This window comes from Brachyhypopomus gauderio, chromosome 19 (genome assembly GCF_052324685.1).
Source record: "Brachyhypopomus gauderio isolate BG-103 chromosome 19, BGAUD_0.2, whole genome shotgun sequence".
NCBI classification, from domain to species: Eukaryota; Metazoa; Chordata; class Actinopteri; order Gymnotiformes; family Hypopomidae; genus Brachyhypopomus; species Brachyhypopomus gauderio.
This window is the reverse complement of record NC_135229.1, coordinates 1,323,910-1,347,542: the sequence shown is the minus strand read 5'-3', so window position 1 is coordinate 1,347,542 and position 23,633 is coordinate 1,323,910. Positions and strand designations below refer to the sequence as shown.

The following is a 23,633-nucleotide window of genomic DNA, read 5'->3' as shown; positions in this document are numbered from 1 at the left end:
CTACAGTCATCTCACACTTGTACAGACCTCACACCTCCCGTCACACACACACTCTCTCTCCCTCTCTCTCTCTCTCTCTCTCACACACACACACACACACATCTTTTCCCTCCCAGCTGTCTATCTCAAACAGAAATCGCTACAGCGAGCGACTGGGTGTCACATTACACAATCTCACCACTTCTACTGCTGACATCATCAAAGACCCTACATGAACCCAACGGTTTTACAGTGTGTGCTTGTTGTAAGTGAGTGTGTGTGTGTGTGTGTGTGTGTGTGTGTGTGTGTGTGTGAGTGTTAGTGAGTGTGTGTGAGGTAATTTATATTTCTCTGAGTATAGCCTGTGACTACATCTATTTATTTCTCCATTCACTGAAGTAAATGGGTTAAGGGCTATTGCTGTGTGTATGTGTGTGTGTGTGTGTGTGTGTGTGTGTGTGTGTGTGTGTGTGTGTAAGGGGTGATTGAACCTATCTGTTTTAATTCAGTGTTTACTAAATGAAACTATGAAGAAACACAAGATTTGATCAGCTGATGTGTGTTTATATGTATATCTGATCTCATCCACATCCACTTACATCCAAACTGTCCTGTTACTGCTGAACTGTCCTGTTACCATTGAACTGTCCCTTTATCGCTGAACTGTCCTGTCACCACTGAACTGCCCTGGTTCATCAACTCTGACCACAGGGCCTCGTCTGAGCCGACATGCTCTCATGTTTCAGGGAAGGTGAATTTTACAATTCGTCTGGCCTATGGACTGACTAGTGTCAGACCCAGGAAGTCACACAGTCATCATAGTGGATAAGATGCAGAATCAGTGATAACAGTGGAGAGAAAGAGAGAAAGAGAGGGAGAGAGGGGGAGAGAGAGGAAGGTCATTTTTGGTAATTATTTTCCTTTTTTAAAGCAAAAAAAAAACATTTTCATGTGTCTTCAGCTGTTAACACTATACCGTGTCAACCTCTCTCCCTCTCCTTCTCTCCCTCTTTCTCCATCTCTCTCCCCCTCTTTCTTCCCTCCCTCTCTCTCCATTTTTCTCTTTCCCCCTATCTCTCCCATCTCTATCACTCTCTCTCCTTCTCTCTCTCTGTGATGTTAGTAAACCATTCCATCATTCCAAGCAATATTTACCCTCATGCAGCCCTTTCACTTATCACACACACACACACACACACACACACACACACACACACACACACAGGGTCTGGCATATATCTGTTAAATGAGAAGTTAATTGTATTTAGGCTAAGTGCTTCAAACTGCACTACATACCGAGGTGCTGTCTAAAACTGTTCGCAGTAATTACTCCTCTGTCCACTGCCAAGAGGAGTTCAACCACACACACACACACACACACACACATAGACTGTTTCTCATGTGCTGTATGGCTGTTATATCGCTGGGAGATTACAATGCCTGCTGGAGTAGATTATCATGGGATTAGGCCAGAGGCCATCATTTGACCAGATGTGTGAAACACTCCTCTAAGTGAAGCAGTATATGTGTGCACATTTTAATATAGTGTCTCTTTTGTAATTCTGACCAAACTAAAAGATTCAGAGGGAAAGAGAGGGACCTCTGTTGCTAGGTTACCATCACCATGATAGACACGACTGTTCAGAAAAGAGGTGCACGAAGACCTGGACACAGACCGTGTGTGTGTGTGTGTGTGTGTGTGTGTGTGTGAGCAATATAGACAGGCGCGCACACACACACAAATGCATTGCCTGACACCCTGTGTGTGTGTGTGTGTGTGTGTGTGTGTGTGTGTGTGTGTGTGTGTGTGTGTGTGTGTGTGTGTGTGTGTGTGTTCATATGCATATTCACCCTTTGCACAGTGTTACACATGGTTTCGTTGTACGTCGAGCACTAAAGAAGGCACTTAATGGCAAAGCAGATCACATATTAACTCATGAACTGATGAAGAGATCACATATTCACTTATGAACTGATGAACAGATCACATATTCACTCATGAACTGATGAACAGATCACATATTCACTCATGAACTGATGAACAGATCACATATTCACTCATGAACTGATGAACAGATCACATATTCACTCATGAACTGATGAACAGATCACATATTCACTCATGAACTGATGGAACAGATGACATATTCACTCATGAACTGATGAACAGATCACATATTCACTCATGAACTGCCCATTATTAAACATTCTGCTCAACTGCAGAACTGTTGACTATATTTTGGATTTGATTAGTCCAACTGGCAAAATGTCCCATCGATTCTGGCAAATATTTAATTATTACAGTAAATTGTGTGTGTGTATAATGAGTCGGTGTGTGTGTGTACATGTCTGTGTATGTGGGGGAGGCAGAGATCTTTTTACCCTTCTAAGTGGGATGATAGTGAGTCAGCTTCCAGGGAATTCTGGGAGTGGACACTACACTTCCTGCTATTTAGAAAGTGCTGAGTCACCAAGCCTCAGTGGGACAGGAAATCGATCATCGATCTGAGACGTCAGTCATTCTGAGAGAAAGAGTGGGAGAGAGAGACAGAGAGAGAGAGACACAGAGAGAGAAAGATGTTTTTATGATTCAGAATGATGTATGTGCAACAACTGTACTTGCAAATATATATGCCTGTGGTGTGTGTGTGTGTGTGTGTGTGTGTGTGTGCCTGTGTGTGTGTGTGTGTGTGTGTGCCTGTGTGTGTTGTGTGTGTCTGTGGTGTGTGTGTGTGTGTGTCTGTGTCGTGTGTTTTCTGTCTGTGTGAACAAAACACACCAACCCACATAGGAAGGAGTTGGAGCTCTTTTTGAACACCATCCAGGTTTCAAACCACAAACATGTATCGTTCATCTATGCAAATCATATTTTAAAAGCTTCTAGTTTTAAATAGAAGAAAAACAGAAAATATTTTGGTGGGATGAACAGCTGTTCATGAATAGGTTTCATTCTGTAGCTGTGACACCAGATTACAGAAATAAGTCATATGAAGCCATTTATATCCACATCTTACCAGCTTCTCATTTTCCCTGTGAGTGTTAAACGCTCCACTGATACGTGTTGTGTTTTCTGCCCTTTGGTGGGAGCTCGACTATTGGCTGCTTACTCTATGATAACCACAACGGCTCCTTTCACCCACCACATGGCCAATACAGCTGTGAAATCAGACCGTTCCAGAATTCAGTAGTTCAGGGAGAGTTACAGAATTCAGCCAGTCTAGCTGAGCACACACCAGCACTGAAACCACACGGAAACGACACCTACTGGGAGGCTAATGTTAATGACGACACTGACACATTATGTGGAGCTAATGTAACTTCATATTCATTATTTTTTATTTAGACTAGCTGCCACGCACGCCTATAGGTTTGTTATTAGCTAGCTAGTGAAGATACTTTTTTAACACTGACAATATGTACCAAGTCAGTGCACATAAATATACAGTAACTAAACTTATTTGCTTTTTTCTTAGTTTTTTTCTTTTCATTTTCTCATAGTTTGTTACAAAGATGCAGACAAAAATGAAACTGAATCCATAACTGGCCCATTAGTTGTGTGTGGCATTGCAAATAAATTGTAATAAAACGTGTGGTGCCCCGTGTGAGGTGCACATGGACTTCAGGTGCACAGTGGGAATTCTGAGCAGATTTCAGTCTAGGGTTTTAGCAGGATCACCGACTCCTGGCAGCAATCACGCAGCAGGGCGTGGGACCATGAGCGATCTCGGCGGCTAAACGTGACTCACACTGTGATGACCCAGCGGCCATGTTCAAGAGCTCACAGTCTTGGAGCTGGCCTGCTCAGGGATACCTCCTGATCCTTTCTGACGACTTTCTGCAGAACCCGATAAGAGACAAATGACACTGATTGGGTTGAAACTGTCTGCACCGTCTGCACAATAAAATGCACCCCTCCCAAAGCAAACCTTTCACCCACCCCTTTTGTACTCTATCACTCCTGAATCTGTCGTTCCCATCACTGAACTTGCTCTCCAACTTTCGCACATGCTCAGCCCACCCTGTAGTGCTTCATCACACCTTGAGGCAGACACACTGGGATCTGGGCCACAGCCGGCCCTTCCTGGCAATGGTGCCTGGACCCGTCTCACCATAACGCTGTGCTTTATAAGACGCTTTCCCTCCTTTTGGACTAGTTGCTAAGAGACCTCGGCATGTCTGATGGTCCTTGGTGCTAAAATTAGCCCAAGGAATTTTTCTTTAGAGACGCAGGACGTCGCCATGTTCCACATAAAGCTTATCAGAAGCTTTCAAAGCGCTTGAAGCTTTCAAATATCGATGCCTAGAATGCAAGTGCTCTGCAGGTTAGTGGGGGTTTTGATCATGCCACACAAAGACCTCGCACAAAGAGTTTCAAAAATAATACATAATGCGGCTTTAAACTCACACAGTGAAATGTGAAATCTAACTTTCTCCTGAGTGACAGACGTACAAAACACACTAACAGGTGACACAATGACATGACCACACAAAGACATCCTCATTACCAAAAGACAAAAGGGTCTGTTTCCCAACAGATCACGTATGCATGGATCTAAAGGGCTATCTTGTCCATGCGTAGGTGAAAGGGCTAGGAATGTAATGGTTAATGCAGTCAAAGGAAACGACCCTAAATAAACAACCTGTTTATAGAGCCTATTGCTCCTGGACACCTGCAGACGGGACGGGAGATGTTAGCAGCTGCTTAGGACATTAGGGAATATGGCCCTGCTTCATACGTCACACTGCTGGGGGGGTTAGAATCCTGAACATAGCATTTCCAGTCTCATCACAGTCTCAGTCTCTCTTTCACCCACTCTCTCTCTCTCTCTCTCTCTCTCTCTCTCTCTCTCTCTCTCTCTCTCTCTCTCTCTCTCTCTCTCTTTCTTTCTGTCTTTGCACTGAACCATATCAAAGACTCATAACTCGAGCACAGGTCTAACATGTGCTGCTACTATAGGAATGGCTGCTTCTCACAGCCGACAGGCCTACTGTGTTTGCTTGCCTTAGATTTAATGCATCAGCGTTTAGTGGGACCCCTTGTGTTCTTAACAGTTCCAGATTTATGGAACATTGAGACATGTCCCAGTTCTGCTACAGCAGGGAACATCTGAAGTTACACACTAACTCTACACTCAAGCTGCCTTCAAGAATGTTCTCCTAACTCTTGAATCTCTTTCTAGAATGTTCTCCCAACACTCGAATCACCTTGTAGAATGTTCTCCCAACACTCAAATCACCTTGTAGAATGTTCTCCCAACACTCGAATCACCTTCTAGAATGTTCTCCCAACACTCAAATCACTTTCTAGAATGTTCTCCCAACACTCGAATCACCTTCTAGAATGTTCTCCCAACACTCAAATCACTTTCTAGAATGTTCTCCCAACACTCGAATCACCTTCTAGAATGTTCTCCCAACACTCGAATCACCTTGTAGAATGTTCTCCCAACACTCAAATCACCTTGTAGAATGTTCTCTCAACACTCAAATCACTTTCTAGAATGTTCTCCCAACACTCGAATCACCTTCTAGAATGTTCTCCCAACACTCGAATCACCTTCTAGAATGTTCTCCCAGCTCTGGCATCTATGTCAACAGTCATTCATTAAAATACATAAAACTAGACGCAGTCACCGAGAGTCTTACTGCTACGGCGCTAAGGGGAGGTTTGCGTTGCTCTGCTTGGGCATCCCACTAGCAACTGTTTTTGTACTCCATGGTTTTGTCATGTTGGGTTGTTTTTGTGCGATGCTATTGTGTTGCCACACTTCACGCCTTTGTTCGAAGCTCCTTCCTGTGTGAAGTGGAACAAGGTGCACAGAGGTGTTCTCAGAAAAGCACTGCAGCTCTGTCTCCTCTGTTTCTGGGTCAGTAGCTTTGGTGCTCCATGGAAAGTAATTGCTATAGACCGTTTGAGTTGTATGACTGAACAGACTCGCGTCGTGTACTGGCGTAGACAGGAAGCAGTAGTGAGCGCTGGTGCAAGCTTCTCCCAGGTGTTACAGGGGTGCATGTGTTCCTCCACAGCTCTGGAGGAGTGGAGAAGTGGCAGATGTTGGTACAACCGAACTGGGGCATGGGTCTGGCATACAGTAGCAGTCACTGGAAGCACAAGCAAACAGTCCTTATATTGATTCCTGATCCTGTACTGAGATATCGTGGTGCTGGCTTGGAAGTTCAGCACGCCATCACGTTCTTGACACTTGCAGTCATGTCTGGGCGTCTCATGTGCCAAAGGAATTAAAGCAAGAATGACGAGATCCTCCCAATCTGGTTGACCAACAGAACGTGCAGCCACCTTCCCAGTTCCTTCCAGCTTAGTAACATGTGTAGAAGGTTCAAGAAGATTTAAACAAGTAATAACGAATCACTAAAAGTTGTAAGAAGATGTGGTTATTCAAGCACATACTGGCACTATGGTAGCCGAAGAAACCAAGTGGTTTGAACAAAATTACGTTTTGTGTGTTCGCCACACCTGTGTTGTACATTTGGATGCCTGCTTGCCTCTTGCATTATCCAAGGTAATGAAGTTTAATAGTTTTGGCACTAAATGAATACCATACCTGGTGCACTGGTGTGTCTGGTTGGGTGGTATTGATGGACCGATTATACGTTAAAATCCTGTTTGGGTTCATTTTAGCCCAGTGTCAGGTACTACGGCAGATGCTTGAGAATCTGTGTGGTTGTGTTATTAAAACGACTCCGGTGCCCAGAAGCTTCAGAACTCATGACTGTGTGATATCACCGACATGACCTGACTGTTCAGATCACCTTGCAAACCAAATTCCTTTTTAAGTGTTAGGCTGGACACACACACCTCTTTGCACACACACGGCTAGATCTTTGAGTCGGTGCTTACAACCACACGAGATTATTTCCCCAAATCTAGGTTTAGCAGATCAACATTCACTTTTCATTCACCTTTTTTGTGAGATGCTCGTTTTAATCTGGATGCACGTAGAGTGCTTACACGGAGGGATTTTTCTGTTATTCGGAGCACAAGATGCGCAGCGAATCAGCATAAATGTAAAGAAGGTCAGGGTGACTGTGTGTGTTATATATAAGGATACTGCTGAGTCAGGACCACAGATGCCTTAGTAGCACCAGTAACATCAGTAGCATCAGCACACTGCATACTGTATACTATAGACTGTATACTGTGTACTGTATACTGTGTACTGTGTGCTATATACTATGTTAACTGGCAGATTAGAGGTAGCGTTGTCTGTTTCACAGTGTCTGCCCATGGTTAAGAGACATAGCTTTGGGGCTGGGAGCAGGAACACACACACACACACACACACACACACACACACACACACACACACACACACACACACACACACACACACCACCCCCACATCTCTCAGGACAGTGTGGGTGGAACTTTATTGCGCATTGTTATACTTGTGACAAAATAACCACTTAGGCAAAAAAGAAATATTTACACACTTAATTTGTTTTTCAAAGCATAATTTGTTTAAAATTACTTAATGTTATTTTTAGGGACAGCACGCATAAGGGCAATTTTTTGAAGGTCGAAAGATGTAAAGGTCTAAGGTCATTTGTGGGTCACCTAGACACGTCTCCATTCACTTCCTGGGCTGTATTAACGCCACACAGACAAGAGCAGAGTAGCCATGGCGAACGCCTGCTGTGAAACCTGAGAGTGCTCCCCCTACAGGTCAGACATGGGAGTGGCCCTGTGATGTCACCCTCACCCCCAGGGCTCGGTGACCTAGTGATCCAGGAGCTGGCCACACACACACAGGGGCAAAGGAATTTGCTGTTGAAAACAAACAACTGCATAAATTCAAATGCAAATGACTTTAATGTACCTGATCTCCCTCTCTCCCTCTCCCTCCCTCCCTCTCTCCCTCTCCCTCCCTCCCTCTCTCCCTCACTCTCTCTCTCCCCCCCAGGGCCGCTGCTCCAGAGAGAACTGTAAGTACCTGCACCCTCCGCCACACCTGAAGACCCAGCTGGAGATTAACGGTCGTAACAACCTGATCCAGCAGAAGAACATGGCGATGTTGGCCCAGCAGATGCAGCTGGCCAATGCCATCATGCCTGGCAGCCAGCTTCAGCCAATGGTGAGCCTCCTTTACAGCTCCGCCTCCCTCACAGGAAAAGCTAAAATGGCATTTAAAGCTACAGACATCCATGTGATGCAAATATCCTATAAGAAACACGAAACATGCCTTGCCATCTTAAACAGCACAGAAAATGATCACTCCCTCACACATCCTAATTGGGAGCTTAAAATATTAAAACATGAGCTGTTAAATATTTAAACGCATGAATAATTTATTTTCCATACCATATTTTTTTTCACTGGGACTTTTTTTTTTGGCTGTTGGGTACTGTAAATGCTTTGCAGAGATTAGTGATATATTTTTAAGAAATAGTGTGTTTTTCTCAGGGCCACCAGTGTGTGGGATGGGGGCAGACATAAATATTAACAAAAACTACCACATCCGGTCACTTCAGAAACTAAAGTGAACCCAGAAACTACCAGTCTGTTGATGTCTTGATTTTCATGCCACTGGTTCTTAGCTAAGCTATATTTCAAAAACCAATCGATGGGTTACCCTGAATAATGGAATCAGATGTTTATACCGGTCGCGACTGGGTAATCCGTGGTGTACAGGGACACGGTGGTGTGAACCCCTCGTGAGCGATGCTCTCCTAGGATAATCAGTGTAATCTTTTACACAGACCGCGTGCTGAACGCAGCACTGCAGCAGTAATGTTGGTTTAAAAACGTGCAGAAATATGCGCTGGGTCTGTTCTGTCGCATTCTGTCAAACGGTACAAAATTAAACCTTTGTGTATATCATGTGTCTCAGGCCTATTTTCAAAACGGAAAATAGCAGCACTAATGCAATTAATAGCAGTAGATTTTCCAGCATTAATGGAATTGTCGAGACAGGCCTATAATATAACCTTCCTTAAAATGTTACTTTCAGACTGAATTTGAACTTTTTGAAAGAATTCTCATCAGAACAGAGAATAAACCATGCGTGACACATCCAGTCACCGTTACCGTATAAACAGATATTTTATTATCGTTCCCAAACCAGTAGGCACAAAACTCATCCCCATACCCTTTGTCACCACGGGAATATTTTCGTTGTCTGTCCTACTGTCCCATCCTATACGCTCGGGATAGTCACATCCGGTGTGAAATCACACGTGGTGGAAAAGCTGTGACTTTAAGTGCTCGTCATAACGCTTTTAGTGTAGAATGGGCTAAATACTTCCACTTTTAGTGTAGAATGGGCTTAATACTTTCACATTTATAGAATGGGATTAATACTTCCGCTTTTAGTGTAGAATGGGATTAATACTTCCACTTTTAGTGTAGACTTAATACTTCCGCATTTAGTGTAGAATGTGCTTAATACTTCCACTTTTGGTGTAAAAAGGGCTTAATCTGCTTTTAGTGTGGAATGGGCTTAATACTTCCTCATTTAGTGTAGAATAGGATTAATACTTCCACTTTTAGTGTGGAATGGGCTTAATACTTCTGCATTTAGTGTAGAATAGGATTAATACTTCCGCTTTTAGTGTGGGAATGGGCTTAATACTTCTGCATTTAGTGTAGAATAGGATTAATACTTCCGCTTTTAGTGTGGGAATGGGCTTAATACTTCTGCATTTAGTGTAGAATAGGATTAATACTTCCGCTTTTAGTGTGGAATGTGTCGTGTAAATAATAGTCACATTCCTAGACTTGTGGAATTTCCTGCATCATCAGATTACAGAAACTATTACTGTTAACTATCACAAAGTCACGGAGTTCATCTGCCACATCTAGATAACAGTTAAATAAACAGTCGGTTAGTAGGCCATAATTTTACCTCATACACGCATACAAAGGGGATTGTGATTACCCTGTAAAACGGCTGCTGATCTGAAACTTTTCAGTAGAGCCTGAGCCTCTCTATCTCTCTTATTTCTCTCTCTCTCTCTCTCTCTCTCTATCTCTCTCTCTCTCAGCCCTTGTTCTCCGTCACACCGAACCTAGCCACTAGCGCTGGAGCGGCGACGTTTAACCCGTACCTGGGCCCCATGTCACCGGCACTGATGCCGGCTGACATCCTGCCCAGCGCCCCGGTCCTGATCGGGGGAAGCCCCTCCGTGGCGCCCGTCCCCTCCGCTGCCAACGCCGCCGCGGTCGCCTCCGCCGCCGCCGCCCAGAAGCTTCTGCGCACCGACCGACTGGAGGTAGGAGTGCGCCGCTAGTCTCCGCCCTGGAGGGTGACGTGCTCGTTGGTTTTACAGACATTTCAGTTACACAAGAACAACAGTAGTGTGATTTACATCTCACACGGGGGCGGCTGGGAGTGAGACATATATACTGTGTGTCCCGTTAGGTTTGTCATTTGCCTGTACACAGATACGCCTGCACAAGAAATCATCCTAATATTCAACTTTAATGTAAAAAAAAAATCCACACCGTGCGAAGAGGCGAGCTGCATGTAGCTCATGTAACCAGTAAAATGTCTGTGAACTGCTGCCCCCTAATGTATGAATACATGTAAACAATAGTTATATCTCTGAACTAAAACAGATAATAGTACACGTTAAGACACAGCTAAGCGTTAGACAACCGCTGTTTCAGGCTGTGTGTGCTGATAAGTCCTGATGTGCATATCCGTGTGTGTGTGTGTGTGTGTGTGTGTGCAGGTGTGTCGTGAGTACCAGCGTGGTAACTGCTCCCGCGGAGAGACAGACTGTCGCTTCGCCCACCCCGCTGACAGCACTATGATTGACTCGGGGGACAACACGGTCACCGTGTGCATGGACTACATCAAGGGTCGCTGCTCTCGTGATAAGTGCAAGTACTTCCATCCTCCGGCCCACCTGCAGGCCAAGATCAAAGCCGCCCAGCACCAGGTGAACCAGGCCTCTGCCAGCGTTACCATGGTGAGCACTGCCTTTGCACACGCACTGTAGAACAGGACACACACACACGTACACACACACAAACACATGGTGCATACATACAAACACACACAAGCTAGCAGGCGTAGGTATATACCAAAATAAATGTAATGTACGTGCACAGAGACATTCACACACATACATGCACACACACGCACACACCTTCACACACTGTTATCTGCACACACACCTCCCACTGCATGTTTATATATGGATATGTGTGTGTTAACCTTTCATAAATGACTATGTTTTGCCTCAGGTTGACATGGCTTCTTCTATGTTACCATACAATGCCCCAGGAGCTACTATGGCATGTATGGGCAAACTTGTGTTTGGAAAAACACCTCAGCGAGCCTTATGTCTGCCAGTGACTCTCTGGCATTTATGAATCTTAAAGGACAACTCTGACACTGAACTATAACTTCACATTTCGCTACGTTTGTCATGCAGTGAAAGTTTGACAGCACTGTTATTGTGACGAGGGTCGTTCTGTGATAACGCACCCAGAGTGGGTTCCCCCTGTGTCAGTATATTCACAGTACTCGGTGTCCTTTCAGAAAGGTTTCAGATCACTACATTATCATAATTTAAATTAAATTTGCATACTATAATACTTTGGAATTTTGTTTCTCTGATAGCAGCTTCCCAGTTCAGTTAAAATGAACAAAATCATTCTTGTCAGATATTTATTACACATTAATGTGTTTTCATAGACAGCAAACATTTCTTATATTGTGGGACGCAGTGTATTCTGTTAACTTACACACCACTACACAGGAATGCTGACATGTTCTGAATGATCAGAAACCACCTGTGTTTTATCCAGAGTTTGTGAAAAACCTCACTTGCTGTCAAACAAGCGAAATATGGGGTTATTCTCCAGTGGGTCAGAATCTCCTTTCATTTCACTTAATGTACATGTAATGTCATGTACTCTTATGACTGTAGTACCTTTTCAGAGACCAGCACATGTTCATGGCAGTCATGTTTCTTGTATCTGTTCTACTTACTGATTCCTTTAAACACTGTGTAAGAAAGTACGTTTACAGCTGCAGTCCAGTAGGGGGCAGTGTTCATTCTAATATGAAGGAATACAATGTGTAAAAAAATATACTGGGGTGGAATGACAGTGTGTAATATTATGTAAATCTATGTATTTTATACTGAATACTGTGAAAATGAAAGTATGACCAATACAACAAATACTGTTGTTTGCAGTGCCCCTGTAATAAAGCTATTGTAGTCTAGTGTGGAGCATTAATCTACTGTATTGTTATAGACTTTTTTCTTAAATGACTTTAATGTGCATGTCGTAGTCCAGATATCCCCTTGATATACTGCATTCAAATGATTTGTTTTTTTATTTCTTTTTTTCTCACCCACCCAAAATGCACTGCTGCCCCCATGATGCACCTCTGCTTGCTGTTTATGTTAATGCGCTTGAACCCCATTGGCCCATTGCCATCATGTGCTCGCTGCCTGCTAATTAAGACGGCTGTCAAATCACTGAAGCGACCCCTCGAGGCCACCTTTGACCTGGTACTATGACCTTTCACCTTTTTGCTTGGCATGTTGCTTTGTTGTAGTGTCTTAACAAACAATAATTAATTTGCAAGCGTAGTCCTTTTTTAATCTTTATTTACGGGCTTTCTGTTCTCTTCCTACTGCTATGTTAGTAACTTTAGTGATCAACTGATTGTGGAGAGATCATCTGTTTTCATTAGAACTTAGATTCCCAGCTTTCTCCTCAAAAGTCCCCTTCCAGTCTGCGTTTGGTTTTATTCTGACCCAGCTCCAGATACGACTGAGTCTCAGCTCCAGACATGACTGAGTCTCAGCTCCAGACATGACTGAGTCTCAGCTCCAGACACGACCGAGTCTCAGCTCCAGACACGACCGAGTCTCAGCTCCAGACACGACTGAGTCTCAGCTCCAGACACGACTGAGTCCCAGCTCCAGACACGACTGAGTCCCAGCTCCAGACACGACTGAGTCTCAGCTCCAGACACGACTGAGTCTCAGCTCCAAACACGACTGAGTCTCAGCTCCAGACACGACTGAGTCTCAGCTCCAGACACGACTGAGTCTCAGCTCCAGACACGACTGAGTCTCAGCTCTAGACACGACCGAGTCTCAGCTCTAGACACGACCGAGTCTCAGCTCCAGACCCGACCGAGTCTCAGCTCCAGACACGATAGAGTCTCGGCTCCAGACATGACTGAATCTCAGCTCTAGACAGTATTAGCTTGCCACTGTGCGGGAAACAGGAATAAAACAGGTGTGTAGACTGGCTGGGCCTCGTTAAAGACTGGGCACCAAATCCAGGTGTTAGACATTATGAGAAAGCACTGTGATTGGCTGTAAATCCCTGAGAACAAGCACTTTAAAAGGAATACCACAATCAGGTGATCACCTGCAGCCTACACCTACACGGCGAGGAAAGGGTTAGTCTTACTGCGGTGGGTCGTGGTTCTTGTGCTTCTGTGTCATATCTGCATAGATATCTTCCTGCATGTTCTGTAGCACAGGGATGTGGGGTACGTGGGGTTTGGAGGTACTTCTCCAGTCTGGGGTATCATTTCTGTAATAATGTGGGGTATTATTTTGTTAATCTGTGGTGTCAGATCTGTGGTAGTGGGGTTATTTGGCCAATCTAGGGTATCAGCACTATGGTACTTTTGGGTTTTTGGCCAATTTATGATATCACCTTTGTGGGGGCATTTGGCCAATCTGGTTTATCTGCTCTGGGGCTTGTGTGTTGTTTTCTCAGCGCTTCGGTAGTAGAGGTATTTGGCAAATCTGGGGTATCAGTCCTGTGGTACTGGGGGTATTTGGCCAGTATGGGGTATCTGCTGTTGTGGAGGACTTTGGTCAGACTGGGGCATCAGTTCAGTGGGAGTTGGGGAATTTGACCAGTCTGGGGTATCACATCTGCAGTAGTAGGGGTATTGGGCCACTCTGGGATATCATCCCTTCTATATTGGAGATATTTGGCCAGTTTGTGGCATCAGTTCTGTGATACTGGGGGCATTTGGCCAGTCAGGGGTATCAGCTCTGTGGTAGTGGAGCGTTTTGGCTAGTCTGGGGTATCAGCCCTTGGGTAGTAGGTAGTATTTGGCCAATCTGGGGTATCAGCTTTTTGGCAATGGGGTTATTTGGCCAATCTGAAGCATCAGCTCTGTGGTAGTGGGAGTATTTGGCCAATCTGGGGTATCAGCTCTGTGGTAGTGGGGGTCAATCTGGGGTATCAGCTCTGTAGTAGTGGGGGTCAATCTGGGGTATCAGCTCTGTGGTAGAGTACCAGCTCTGTGGTAGTGGGGGTATTTGGCCAATCTGGGGTATCAGCTCTGTAGTAGTGGGGGTCAATCTGGGGTATCAGCTCTGTGGTAGTGGGGGTATTTGGCCAATCTGGGGTATCAGCTCTGTAGTAGTGGGGGTCAATCTGGGGTATCAGCTCTGTGGTAGAGTACCAGCTCTGTGGTAGTGGGGGTATTTGGCCAATCTGGGGTATCAGCTCTGTGGTAGTGGGGGTATTTGGCCAATCTGGGGTATCAGCTCTGTAGTAGTGGGGGTCAATCTGGGGTATCAGCTCTGTGGTAGTGGGGGTATTTGGCCAATCTGGGGTATCAGCTCTGTAGTAGTGGGGGTCAATCTGGGGTATCAGCTCTGTGGTAGTGGGGGTATTTGGCCAATCTGGGGTATCAGCTCTGTGGTAGAGTACCAGCTCTGTGGTAGTGGGGGTATTTGGCCAATCTGGGGTATCAGCTCTGTGGTAGAGTACCAGCTCTGTGGTAGTGGGGGTATTTGGCCAATCTGGGGTATCAGCTCTGTAGTAGTGGGGGTCAATCTGGGGTATCAGCTCTGTGGTAGTGGGGGTATTTGGCCAATCTGGGGTATCAGCTCTGTGGTAGAGGAGCAGCAGATATTACTTGCGTCTGGTATTTTGCAGATATCATGGTCAAAGCAGTGCAGATTTGTTTAATCCTTGTTTTGATGCTTTCACTTTCTGTCCTTGTTTATTTGCTCTGTTGTGTTTCTGTTGTCCCACTGCCTTGTGATGTATTTTTAGTAGAGCTCTGCTTGTTTCATTAGCTCTAGTCAGCTCAGCCAGAGCAGTAATGTTAACGGCTGAAGCAGTTTGCTAACTAGTTCCTGTATGTTTGAGGCTGTGTGTGTGTGTGTGTGTGTGTGTGTGTGTGTGTGTGTGTGTGTGTGTGTGTGTGTGTGTGTGTGTGTGTGTGTGTGTGTGTGTGTGTGTGTGTGTGTGTGTGTGTGTGTGGGCAGGGACCGGGCACTATTGCCGTAGTCACATAAAGGCTGCTGCTTGCCTGCTCTTTTTGTTTTGGTTTGGTTCTGTTCTCTGGTCTTTGTCCTGTTTGTTCTGTGCTGTGATCGTGTGTGCTCCGACTCATTTATTCTCTCTTCCCTTCTCCTCCTCCTCCTCCTTTTTCCTAACCCACCCATTCCACCTTTCCCCCCCCCCGGTCTGTCCCACGTTTCCCCCCTTACCAACCAGGGCATCCCCCATAATGTAATGCCTCCTTTGCCAAAGAGACCAGCCCTGGAGAAGAGCGGCGGTAATCCCATGTTCAACGCTGGCATGTTGCAGTACCAGCAGGCTCTGGCCAACATGCAGTTTCAGCAGCAAGCCGCCTTTATTCCTTCAGGTAGGGTTACCTGTCACACCTGGGCCAGTAAGCCCCGCCCCCCCTGCAGGACTGTGGTGATGTTTGCATGCGTGCGTGTGCATCAGCAAGACCTCATCGTTGTAGATTCACAGGAATTCATTCAAATTTGTTTCAAATAATTAAAAAGAAATTAAAGCTTTGCTTATTTACACCTTGCTTATTTTCTAATTATAAACAATTACTAAATATCTATAGGATATTTGATAGAATAACTTACTCATGAGAAGGGTTTCAATGAATGCATCATGAGACATTGTTGAATGCACACATGCAATGTATTAATATATCCTATAAAAATCCATAGCTTAAAAGGTTTATCTTTAAATGGGTTCTTGGTTTAACACACGTAAAACTTTAGCATGGGCTAAATTAGCCAATCAGACCATTACTGAGGTGAGTCTACGTTGTGAGGTACAATGACAAAATCTTTTTTATTTGTTTATTTTTTATCAGTGTCAGGTTTTTGAGTTTGGGGGGTGTTCCTAGTTACATTTCTCCTTCATTTATGTAAAATGTGTCACTTTATCTAGAATGAATGTAATAAACACTGATGTGTAGGCAAGACAGGACCTGATCCAAAATATCTACGAGATTCGCAGACTCACCGACACCATGTGGGCTGATTCTGTTATTAGTACTGACATTACTATCGTTACTCGGTAAAGTAGTATGTTTGTGTCTGAGATGCATTTTCAGTCTTACACTCTAAGCAAGAGATCAGTCTTCTAAAGGCTCATTACTGTCTCTGGCGAGCTTACTCCTGTCCCTTCCGAAACGTAGATCACATGTTCCACATCTAATCAGTCTTTCTGTGAATGTCACGATTCCCTGCAGTCTTGTTTGTTTAATTGGTTTGTTCATGGTCTTCCTTTGTTGGTTGTCTATCTTTATTCTAACCAACCTTGTGATGGGCTGTTTTGATTCTTCTCCCTTTTTCCAATCCACTTCCTGTTGCAATGCATGATGGGCAGGCTCAATCTTGTGCATGACCCCGGCGGCAAGTGTGGGTAGGTCTCTAGCCGTCTTCCTGTTTGGCTGCTTACATCCAGATTTACGCAGCTCACACTGACGCCATAGAAACCCAACGTAGAGCATCACCACACTGCACTAACCTGCGTCCCGATTGGCCAGCATACCGCTAGCACCACAGACACAGTAGTTTGGCGGGTGGTGTGGGGATTTTGCCGGAGATGCTTTTAGAAAACGGGATTTTGCGTGTCACACATGACTGATCTTAGGGATTTGCTTCTTTGCTTTCAATGTGTTTTGTGGTCCTGACATCAGTGAGGAGCTGCTACACAGTCATGTGTCCCAGCACACTGAAGCTGCTCTGTGAAGTGTTGTATCTGCTTCTGCCTACCCTGCGTCTCTGGACGTACCAGCTCGCTGTGCTGGGAAGAGCAAGACACATCTGACATTTTAGGGAAACAATTACAAGAAGTACACAAAAAAAAAACGAATTGGACAAATGCTTTACATCCTGCTCCCGACACGACTGAGTCTCAGCTCAGCTTTACTTCCCGCAAACGCCACTAGCTTGTGTCACTTCTTGTGTGATGTACCTCCCCTTTTACAGCCTTCCTGTGTGTTCCACCTGCCCTTTATATCTGGTTCGCCGTTTTGCTAATTTATTTTGGTAGCCTTCTGGTAAAAGTGTTACACGTCTGCTAAATGTGTTTGCACATTTGTAATTTTGTTTTCTAAAGTGTCAAGTTGTCTTGTCCTTCTCGGCCACTGTAAGTTTAACTCTAATGCCACAAATTGGCTTTTTTGCTGTAAAATCACCACTGGTAAATTAACAACCACAGTTTTGGACTACAAATCCCACAATGCAAATTGGCTATGAGCAGATGGCCTTAACAGTCTTAACGGTGTGAAAGTGAGACAGTGTTTACTAATACTTTTCTTCTGAGAACGGTTTGATTAAACTACAGTTGTACCACTGGTGATTTGGACGCATAGTCAGGCTTTCTTCCTCTTTTCCTTCCTCTTCCTCAGTTTACTTAGACACCATTTCTTCTCTTTCACATGTGTACATGTGTTGGCCACGCCCCCTTAGTTGTGTGCTCACATGATTTTCCCTCTAAAAAGTACCCATGATGCACGGCGCTTCACCAGCCGCAGTGTCTGCAGCAACCACGTCCGCCACTAGTGTTCCCTTCGCATCTGCATCAGCCAATCAGGTTTGCCTTCTTTATGGCCCTCCCCTTCTCTCTCTCTCTCTCTCTCTCTCTCTCTCTCTCTCATCTCACCCCCCCCCCCCCCTCTCACTGCAAATCCGGATGGGGCGTTTTGACTGGGGGGCTTCACCTCTCCTTCTCATTGGCTTACACTTACTTTTTTATTTTTATGAAATTATTATTAATTCTATTAAATCTAAATATTTATTGGTCATCAAATTACATGAATAGCACATATTCAAACCTGTAGCTCTCTCTATTGTCTAAACCCAGGACTGTTGAACAAAGGAATTAGAGGGTAGTGTTTTAATGACATATCTCTTTATTTAACTATGTGTGTCATTCATTAAAATCTTCCTGTTTTGAACACCACTTGTGGGCGAGGGAGGGGGGGGGGGGGGGGGCTGTCATCTTTGAAGAGCTGTTTCTCAGAAATGGTGAATAGCATTTTAATATTATTCTTCTTGTCCCTTTTTACTTTGAGGACTCTTCTCTATCAAAGCTGACTACCAACGAATACATGCAGCTGGTACGTGTGAAGTGTCCTTGTCTGTAATGTTCTTGACATCTGCAGACGATGCTGTATTCTGTTCTTGGTTAGCCTGTTTCGAATATAGTTACACAATCGTCGATATGGACAAGAATTGCCGTGTTTGTCCAGGTCAAATACGAGAAGTTCCACATATCCTGGTAGTCCAGTGGTCCCTGTAAACAGTAAAGACCATCAATTGGCTCAGGCTTTACAGAACCGTCAGGTCTCCAAGCAGAACAATGCGTTGTGTTTTGGACACTAGGGGCTTGTTGGTCCTCCAGCCTTTTTAGAATGTTTTTTTCACTAATGAACAATGAACTTTGGGGCTCAGTGACCAGGATTTTGCTGTAAAACTCTACAAAATCTAACTTTTTCTGTGTGTTTTCTCTCTAGATTCCAATAATATCTGCTGAGCATCTGACTAGTCACAAATACTTGACTCAAATGTAGTCACAGACCAGACCAGTGAGTTGCCACCTTTTGTTGTCTATTTTAAAACCATTTCCTGTTGTCTTCCCAGTAGAATCCAGTGTTTAATGCACTCAGCCGAGCTGGAGAGTAGGAAGTGTGATGTAGCGTGCCCCAGCTGTCAGGAGTCGTGAGGTGTCTCTGCTCTCCAGTCTGGCCACTGTCAGGCCCGTCCCCTAAAAATGAATGAATAAGGAATATGATCTGTCCCGTACTGTCCCGTACTGAGTCAGCATCGCTGCCTTTACCCCGTATTGTTTGTCAGAGGACGTAATTCCCTGTGTAGTGAGCAGTGTTTCTCAGTCCCGTCCTCGGTTTTGTCCTGCCCAAACTCCTAAACACAGAATTGGTGAGGATCAGTGGTACACACATACTAGGAGACGGGATTTCACGAAAAGACTGACCTGGGGCTCGGAAAATATTAAACACAAGAAAGTAGGAGAGTCCGCTTGTGCAAGAACAGGAGTAACTTGCAAGATGACTAATGATGTTGTTAATTTATACATTTTTACATTGTGTTTTGTTGTTGTTGTTTTTTTTTTTTACAGATCAAATGAATGTGCTGATCTATTACCTGGGACAAACAAACAATTTAACACCATCGGACGTTCACATTTCAGATGTTCAGAGTTAGGAGAGTTGATTTTATTCTAGTCAAATGCCCTTTAGGTGTTAAACATTTAAAGTTCCAGTCCACAATTCTCTCATCTACAGAAATATCGGCAAGCAGCGGTGTATATAACGGGCAGAAAAACACATGTACACACACCGCAAAAAACAACGTCCTGTTTTCATATCTTAACATCTGACAAACTGGTACATTAATTGACCAATATATTATTTTTTATTGATTTAATTTTTTCAAGTTGATATGATTTTTCAGTAACACTTTACTTCACGTTGAGAATCGGCTTCTCCAGACCCACATTACAGCGCAGACTAGATTTTCAGCAAGTTTAAAGCTGTGTCTAATCTGGAAACCAACTCCTAAAGTCAAAAATGTTCCTTAATGTGGACAAAGTGGTTTAAAACCCCTCCAGAGGACACAGACGTGCGTGAGACAACATGACATGAGTCTGCAGAAGCAAGCGAGAAGCGATTGGCTAACTTGGCCAAGACGCCATTCGTCCTGGTGCACCTGTAACAGCAGGGACACCACGCCCTCCGCTTCTAGCCAGACCACTCATGAAGTTTTGCCCACTAGTTAAAGACTGCTCTGCTCGGTCAGTGGAGCACGTTGGGCCTGGGGAAACATTTAAAACATATGCATATGCCACAGCCTGTACATCACCATAAAACTAGAGATTATCACAGATTGTTTTATAAGTAAGTATTAATACTTTTAGACAATATTGTAAGACAATACAGGTGTGTTGCAAATGTTTATAAGATACGTTAATTGTAACGTAAAGTGAAGCGTTACTGATTTACCATATAGTTTACACAAATTTGCAAAGATGCACCTTGAATTTAAAGATAATTACAATTTTACATGGCACAATACATTCAGCAAAATAGTCAAATACACGTAGACTGCTGCATTTACAGTTTGACCTCCAGTCAAGATGGCTTGTAGAAGAAAGATCAGGATTATGGAAGACTAATGAATGTTTTAGCTCAAACTAGAATCCTTTTCAAAGCACATCTTAGCAAGCTTCACACCCCTTCATGGGCTCCACACCACAAACGGAAAGTGTTCTATCAGCAGTGTTATTGTGTTTACCAGAGATCGTTTCTTAGGAACCTTTTTATACATAATTTCATGATTGTGTGAGGTTTTTGTTGTAGTTGTTTTTTTAAGAACTTTTTTATTGTTATTTGTCTACAATGCTCTCAATGGCTTTTCCATTCAACCTTGTAGTTCCTATTGGGTGTCTTATTGTTTATAGAATGGAGAACACGCAATGGTGATTGCGGCATTTCTTTACGTGAAGACACATGATTGGTGGAGATCTTGCAGCTAGAGTGAAGTGAGTGTTTCTAGTCCCCTCTGGAGTGACGGGGGACTCTAAAATTGACTCTGAGATGAGCACTGCTTAGATGTGTTGGAATAGTCAAAGATTGACTGCTTTTAGATTTGTTTTGTATATGGGAAGACCAGATATATATTTGGGTTGGGATTTGAGTTTTCGTTTGTATTGATTTTGTGCCATTTGTGTTTATTTTATGATTTTATAATGATCTCAAGCAGCCTTTAGCCTATGTACAGCAAAAAAAAAGACGAGAAGAGGAGGTAGAACATTTAAATAACTGTTAAGTTGTGCCAAAGTCATTTTGCTCTTTATGTTCCTGGGGATTCCAGGCTGTGTTAGTAGTGACTGGTGAATCTGCTGGAAGTCTCTGTTTGTGGTCAGGGAGACAGGGCGTCGCCAAAGTCAAGTCTGCATATCAGAGGACTCGGTGAAACTCCTTCACTTCTGAGTTTCTGGTATCACGTCAGAGATCTGGCTCTGTGCTGCACAGTGAGACTGAATAAGAAAGAACTGAGATTCTAGACTTGGTTTTAGAACAGTGGAGTTCAGCCTAAATGTCTTAAGTCATGGGTGTACAGAGATTAGAGTTAGAACATTCAGGGTTGGGGTCAATTCATTCATTTAAATTCATATGGTGAATTTAAGTGAATTATAAAAAAAACAAAGTGTATAAGTGAATGTTATAAATTGTAATTCAGCTGACCAGCTGAGTTTTTATCGGACTGAAGGAGCTGTGATGGAATTGACTTCAGCTCTGGGATTATTGCTCTTTCTTTACTGAGGCCTTAGAATTCAGTTACTGTTTTCACACACTCAAATGTCCATTTCAATCATAAATCTTAATGTTCACACATTTTATATTTGTATTAATCATATTACACTTACCGATCACTTTGACTTCAAATCCTTAGATAGAATCATATTACTAAATGTTTGCATGTTTAGTTTCTGTAATTCAATTTTGTATTTGATAATATTGTCAATGACTTTTTTAGACTTTAGAGAAATGTATTCTTTTTTCCGTATGTCATTCTCATTTTCAAGTAATTCATGTTTAGGGACTTTAGCAACTTTTGTTGTACATTAATGTTTTATTGAAGGTCGATGTTAGAATGTTTGATGTTTCTCCTTTTTGAAATATGTTTGAATTTGATATGGATCATCTTTGTTTTGATATTGATTTTACAAAATAGTTGAGTTGTAGTTATTGAAACAAATAATTATGGCATTTGCTAATTTAATGAATTTAATTTTTTACTTATCAAATTAAGATCGTCTCAAACTATTTAGTTAACATGTTGATCATATGTGCTAAAGTAAAAAGTTATTTTCTACTGTATCCATTTCAGAACATAAAGTTGTATTTTGGTATTTCAGAGAGCATCCCTGAATGTTAGGCCAATAATGAGCAGCAGCATATATATATACCCAGAGAGTTTTGAATATTTACTAAGATCATATGTGTGGGTGTGCCTCTAAGGCACTGGGCTGCAAGTCAGAGCCATAACCCAAGGGTCAAAGGTCGACTTTTTGCACTTCTGTACATAGTCAATATAAAACAAAGTAAAAAAAAAAAACATGTATAATATGAAGATCTTATTTTGAATAAATAAAGATTCTATGAGAAATTTTGTTAGGATAATTTAAGAAATAGAGTAATAGACCAGCTAACAGATTAATGCTTGCAGAAGTGACAGCCGTTTTTATTATTACTTTAAATCATCGCTTAAAAAAAAAAAAGAAAAACAACAAAAAAGAGCTAAGCTCCGCCTTAATTTTATTTGCTTCCTCTCGCTTGAAGGACAACTCTGACATTTTGGCTGGAAGGCTCACGTTTCACTTGTTTGGAATGAAATAAAATCAGACACTTTGTGACATTAATTGTTGTCCTGTGAACCATTTACAAGTTTTAAAATATTTTAAAATATGCTACACAAACATTGGAAGGTTATCAGTTTAACTCCACCCACATGCAGAGGGGACTACCCTGATTCGCCTGATCAAACAGGTCGAGTGGGGAGCTAGCAACACCAGAGGCTCCACCCCCAGACAGCACATCCACTCTCAGACTGATAAATATCTCAAAACAGCAGTTCAGGCTTAAAGTGCCAATCGTAAATCACTATACACGCAAATTCCAAAGTGTCTTCACATGTGTGTTGGGCTCCATGTGAATGTGTGAGGACCGTGTCCAAAATGTCACAGATCTCCTTTAACAGAGGGTGTGAGGACAGGAGGAACGTCTCTCCTGCCTTGTGCTGAGCGTTGTATGTCATCGTTGTGCTCCTCTGTGGGAGAAAAACAAACTTACAAAAACTGTAAGTTTTTTAACTGCATGTAGAGGATGGATATGGTAGACGTCCACCGTATGAATAAATAGGTCAATAAGGTCTCACTGTCCTGCAGTTCTCATAGTCACAGATTATTACACAGTACAAAATGGTGAATATCTTCAGCTGTGATCCGTCGCAGCCACATTAAACGTTTAAATCGGACGTGAAACACATTCACCAAAATCCATCTGACCATCAGGATAAATGTGATAAAAACATCAAGATTTTAGCATAAGTCTTAAACAACACACATACACAGTTGCATGTGTGCACCTTTGCAAGCACACACAGGCGTATACAGCAGACACAGTAACCTGTGTTGTGTTGCTAAGCATTGGTCACCCACTGAAGTGGTCAAACCCGAGTGAGCAGCATTCTGCTCCCGTTTAATCTCCACTTGCTGCTTCTCAACTGCTAATAAACCAAAGCGTCTGTCCGCTGTCGTCACCAGACCCAGTGTGACATTGTACCTGTTGTCATGGTCACCAGGCCCAGTGTGATATTGTACCTGTTGTCATGGTCACCAGGCT

General features: G+C 43.3%; 1 protein-coding gene across 20 annotated transcripts in view; it reads left to right on the top strand.

The window, feature by feature from the left end:
- The window catches only part of mbnl1 (muscleblind-like splicing regulator 1), a 49,916-nt gene extending 27,336 nt beyond the window's left edge, over positions 1-22,580 (top strand). For 8 of the 20 annotated variants that reach the window (XM_076981167.1, XM_076981168.1, XM_076981175.1 and 5 more), the window contains 10 exons: positions 7,902-8,072; positions 9,982-10,209; positions 10,672-10,911; positions 12,421-12,468; positions 15,446-15,596; positions 16,589-16,624; positions 17,709-17,800; positions 18,282-18,326; positions 18,723-18,794; positions 19,346-22,580. In XM_076981167.1, coding sequence (XP_076837282.1) covers positions 7,902-8,072; positions 9,982-10,209; positions 10,672-10,911; positions 12,421-12,468; positions 15,446-15,596; positions 16,589-16,624; positions 17,709-17,800; positions 18,282-18,326; positions 18,723-18,779 — 1,068 coding nt within the window. In that variant the 3' untranslated portion in view covers positions 18,780-18,794; positions 19,346-22,580. The remainder of the gene's footprint in view (positions 1-7,901; positions 8,073-9,981; positions 10,210-10,671; positions 10,912-12,420; positions 12,469-15,445; positions 15,597-16,588; positions 16,625-17,708; positions 17,801-18,281; positions 18,327-18,722; positions 18,795-19,345) is intronic. The other 12 variants (XM_076981177.1, XM_076981176.1, XR_013122281.1 and 9 more) reach the window with 12 other exon arrangements.
- Positions 22,581-23,633: the final 1,053 nt, after the last annotated feature.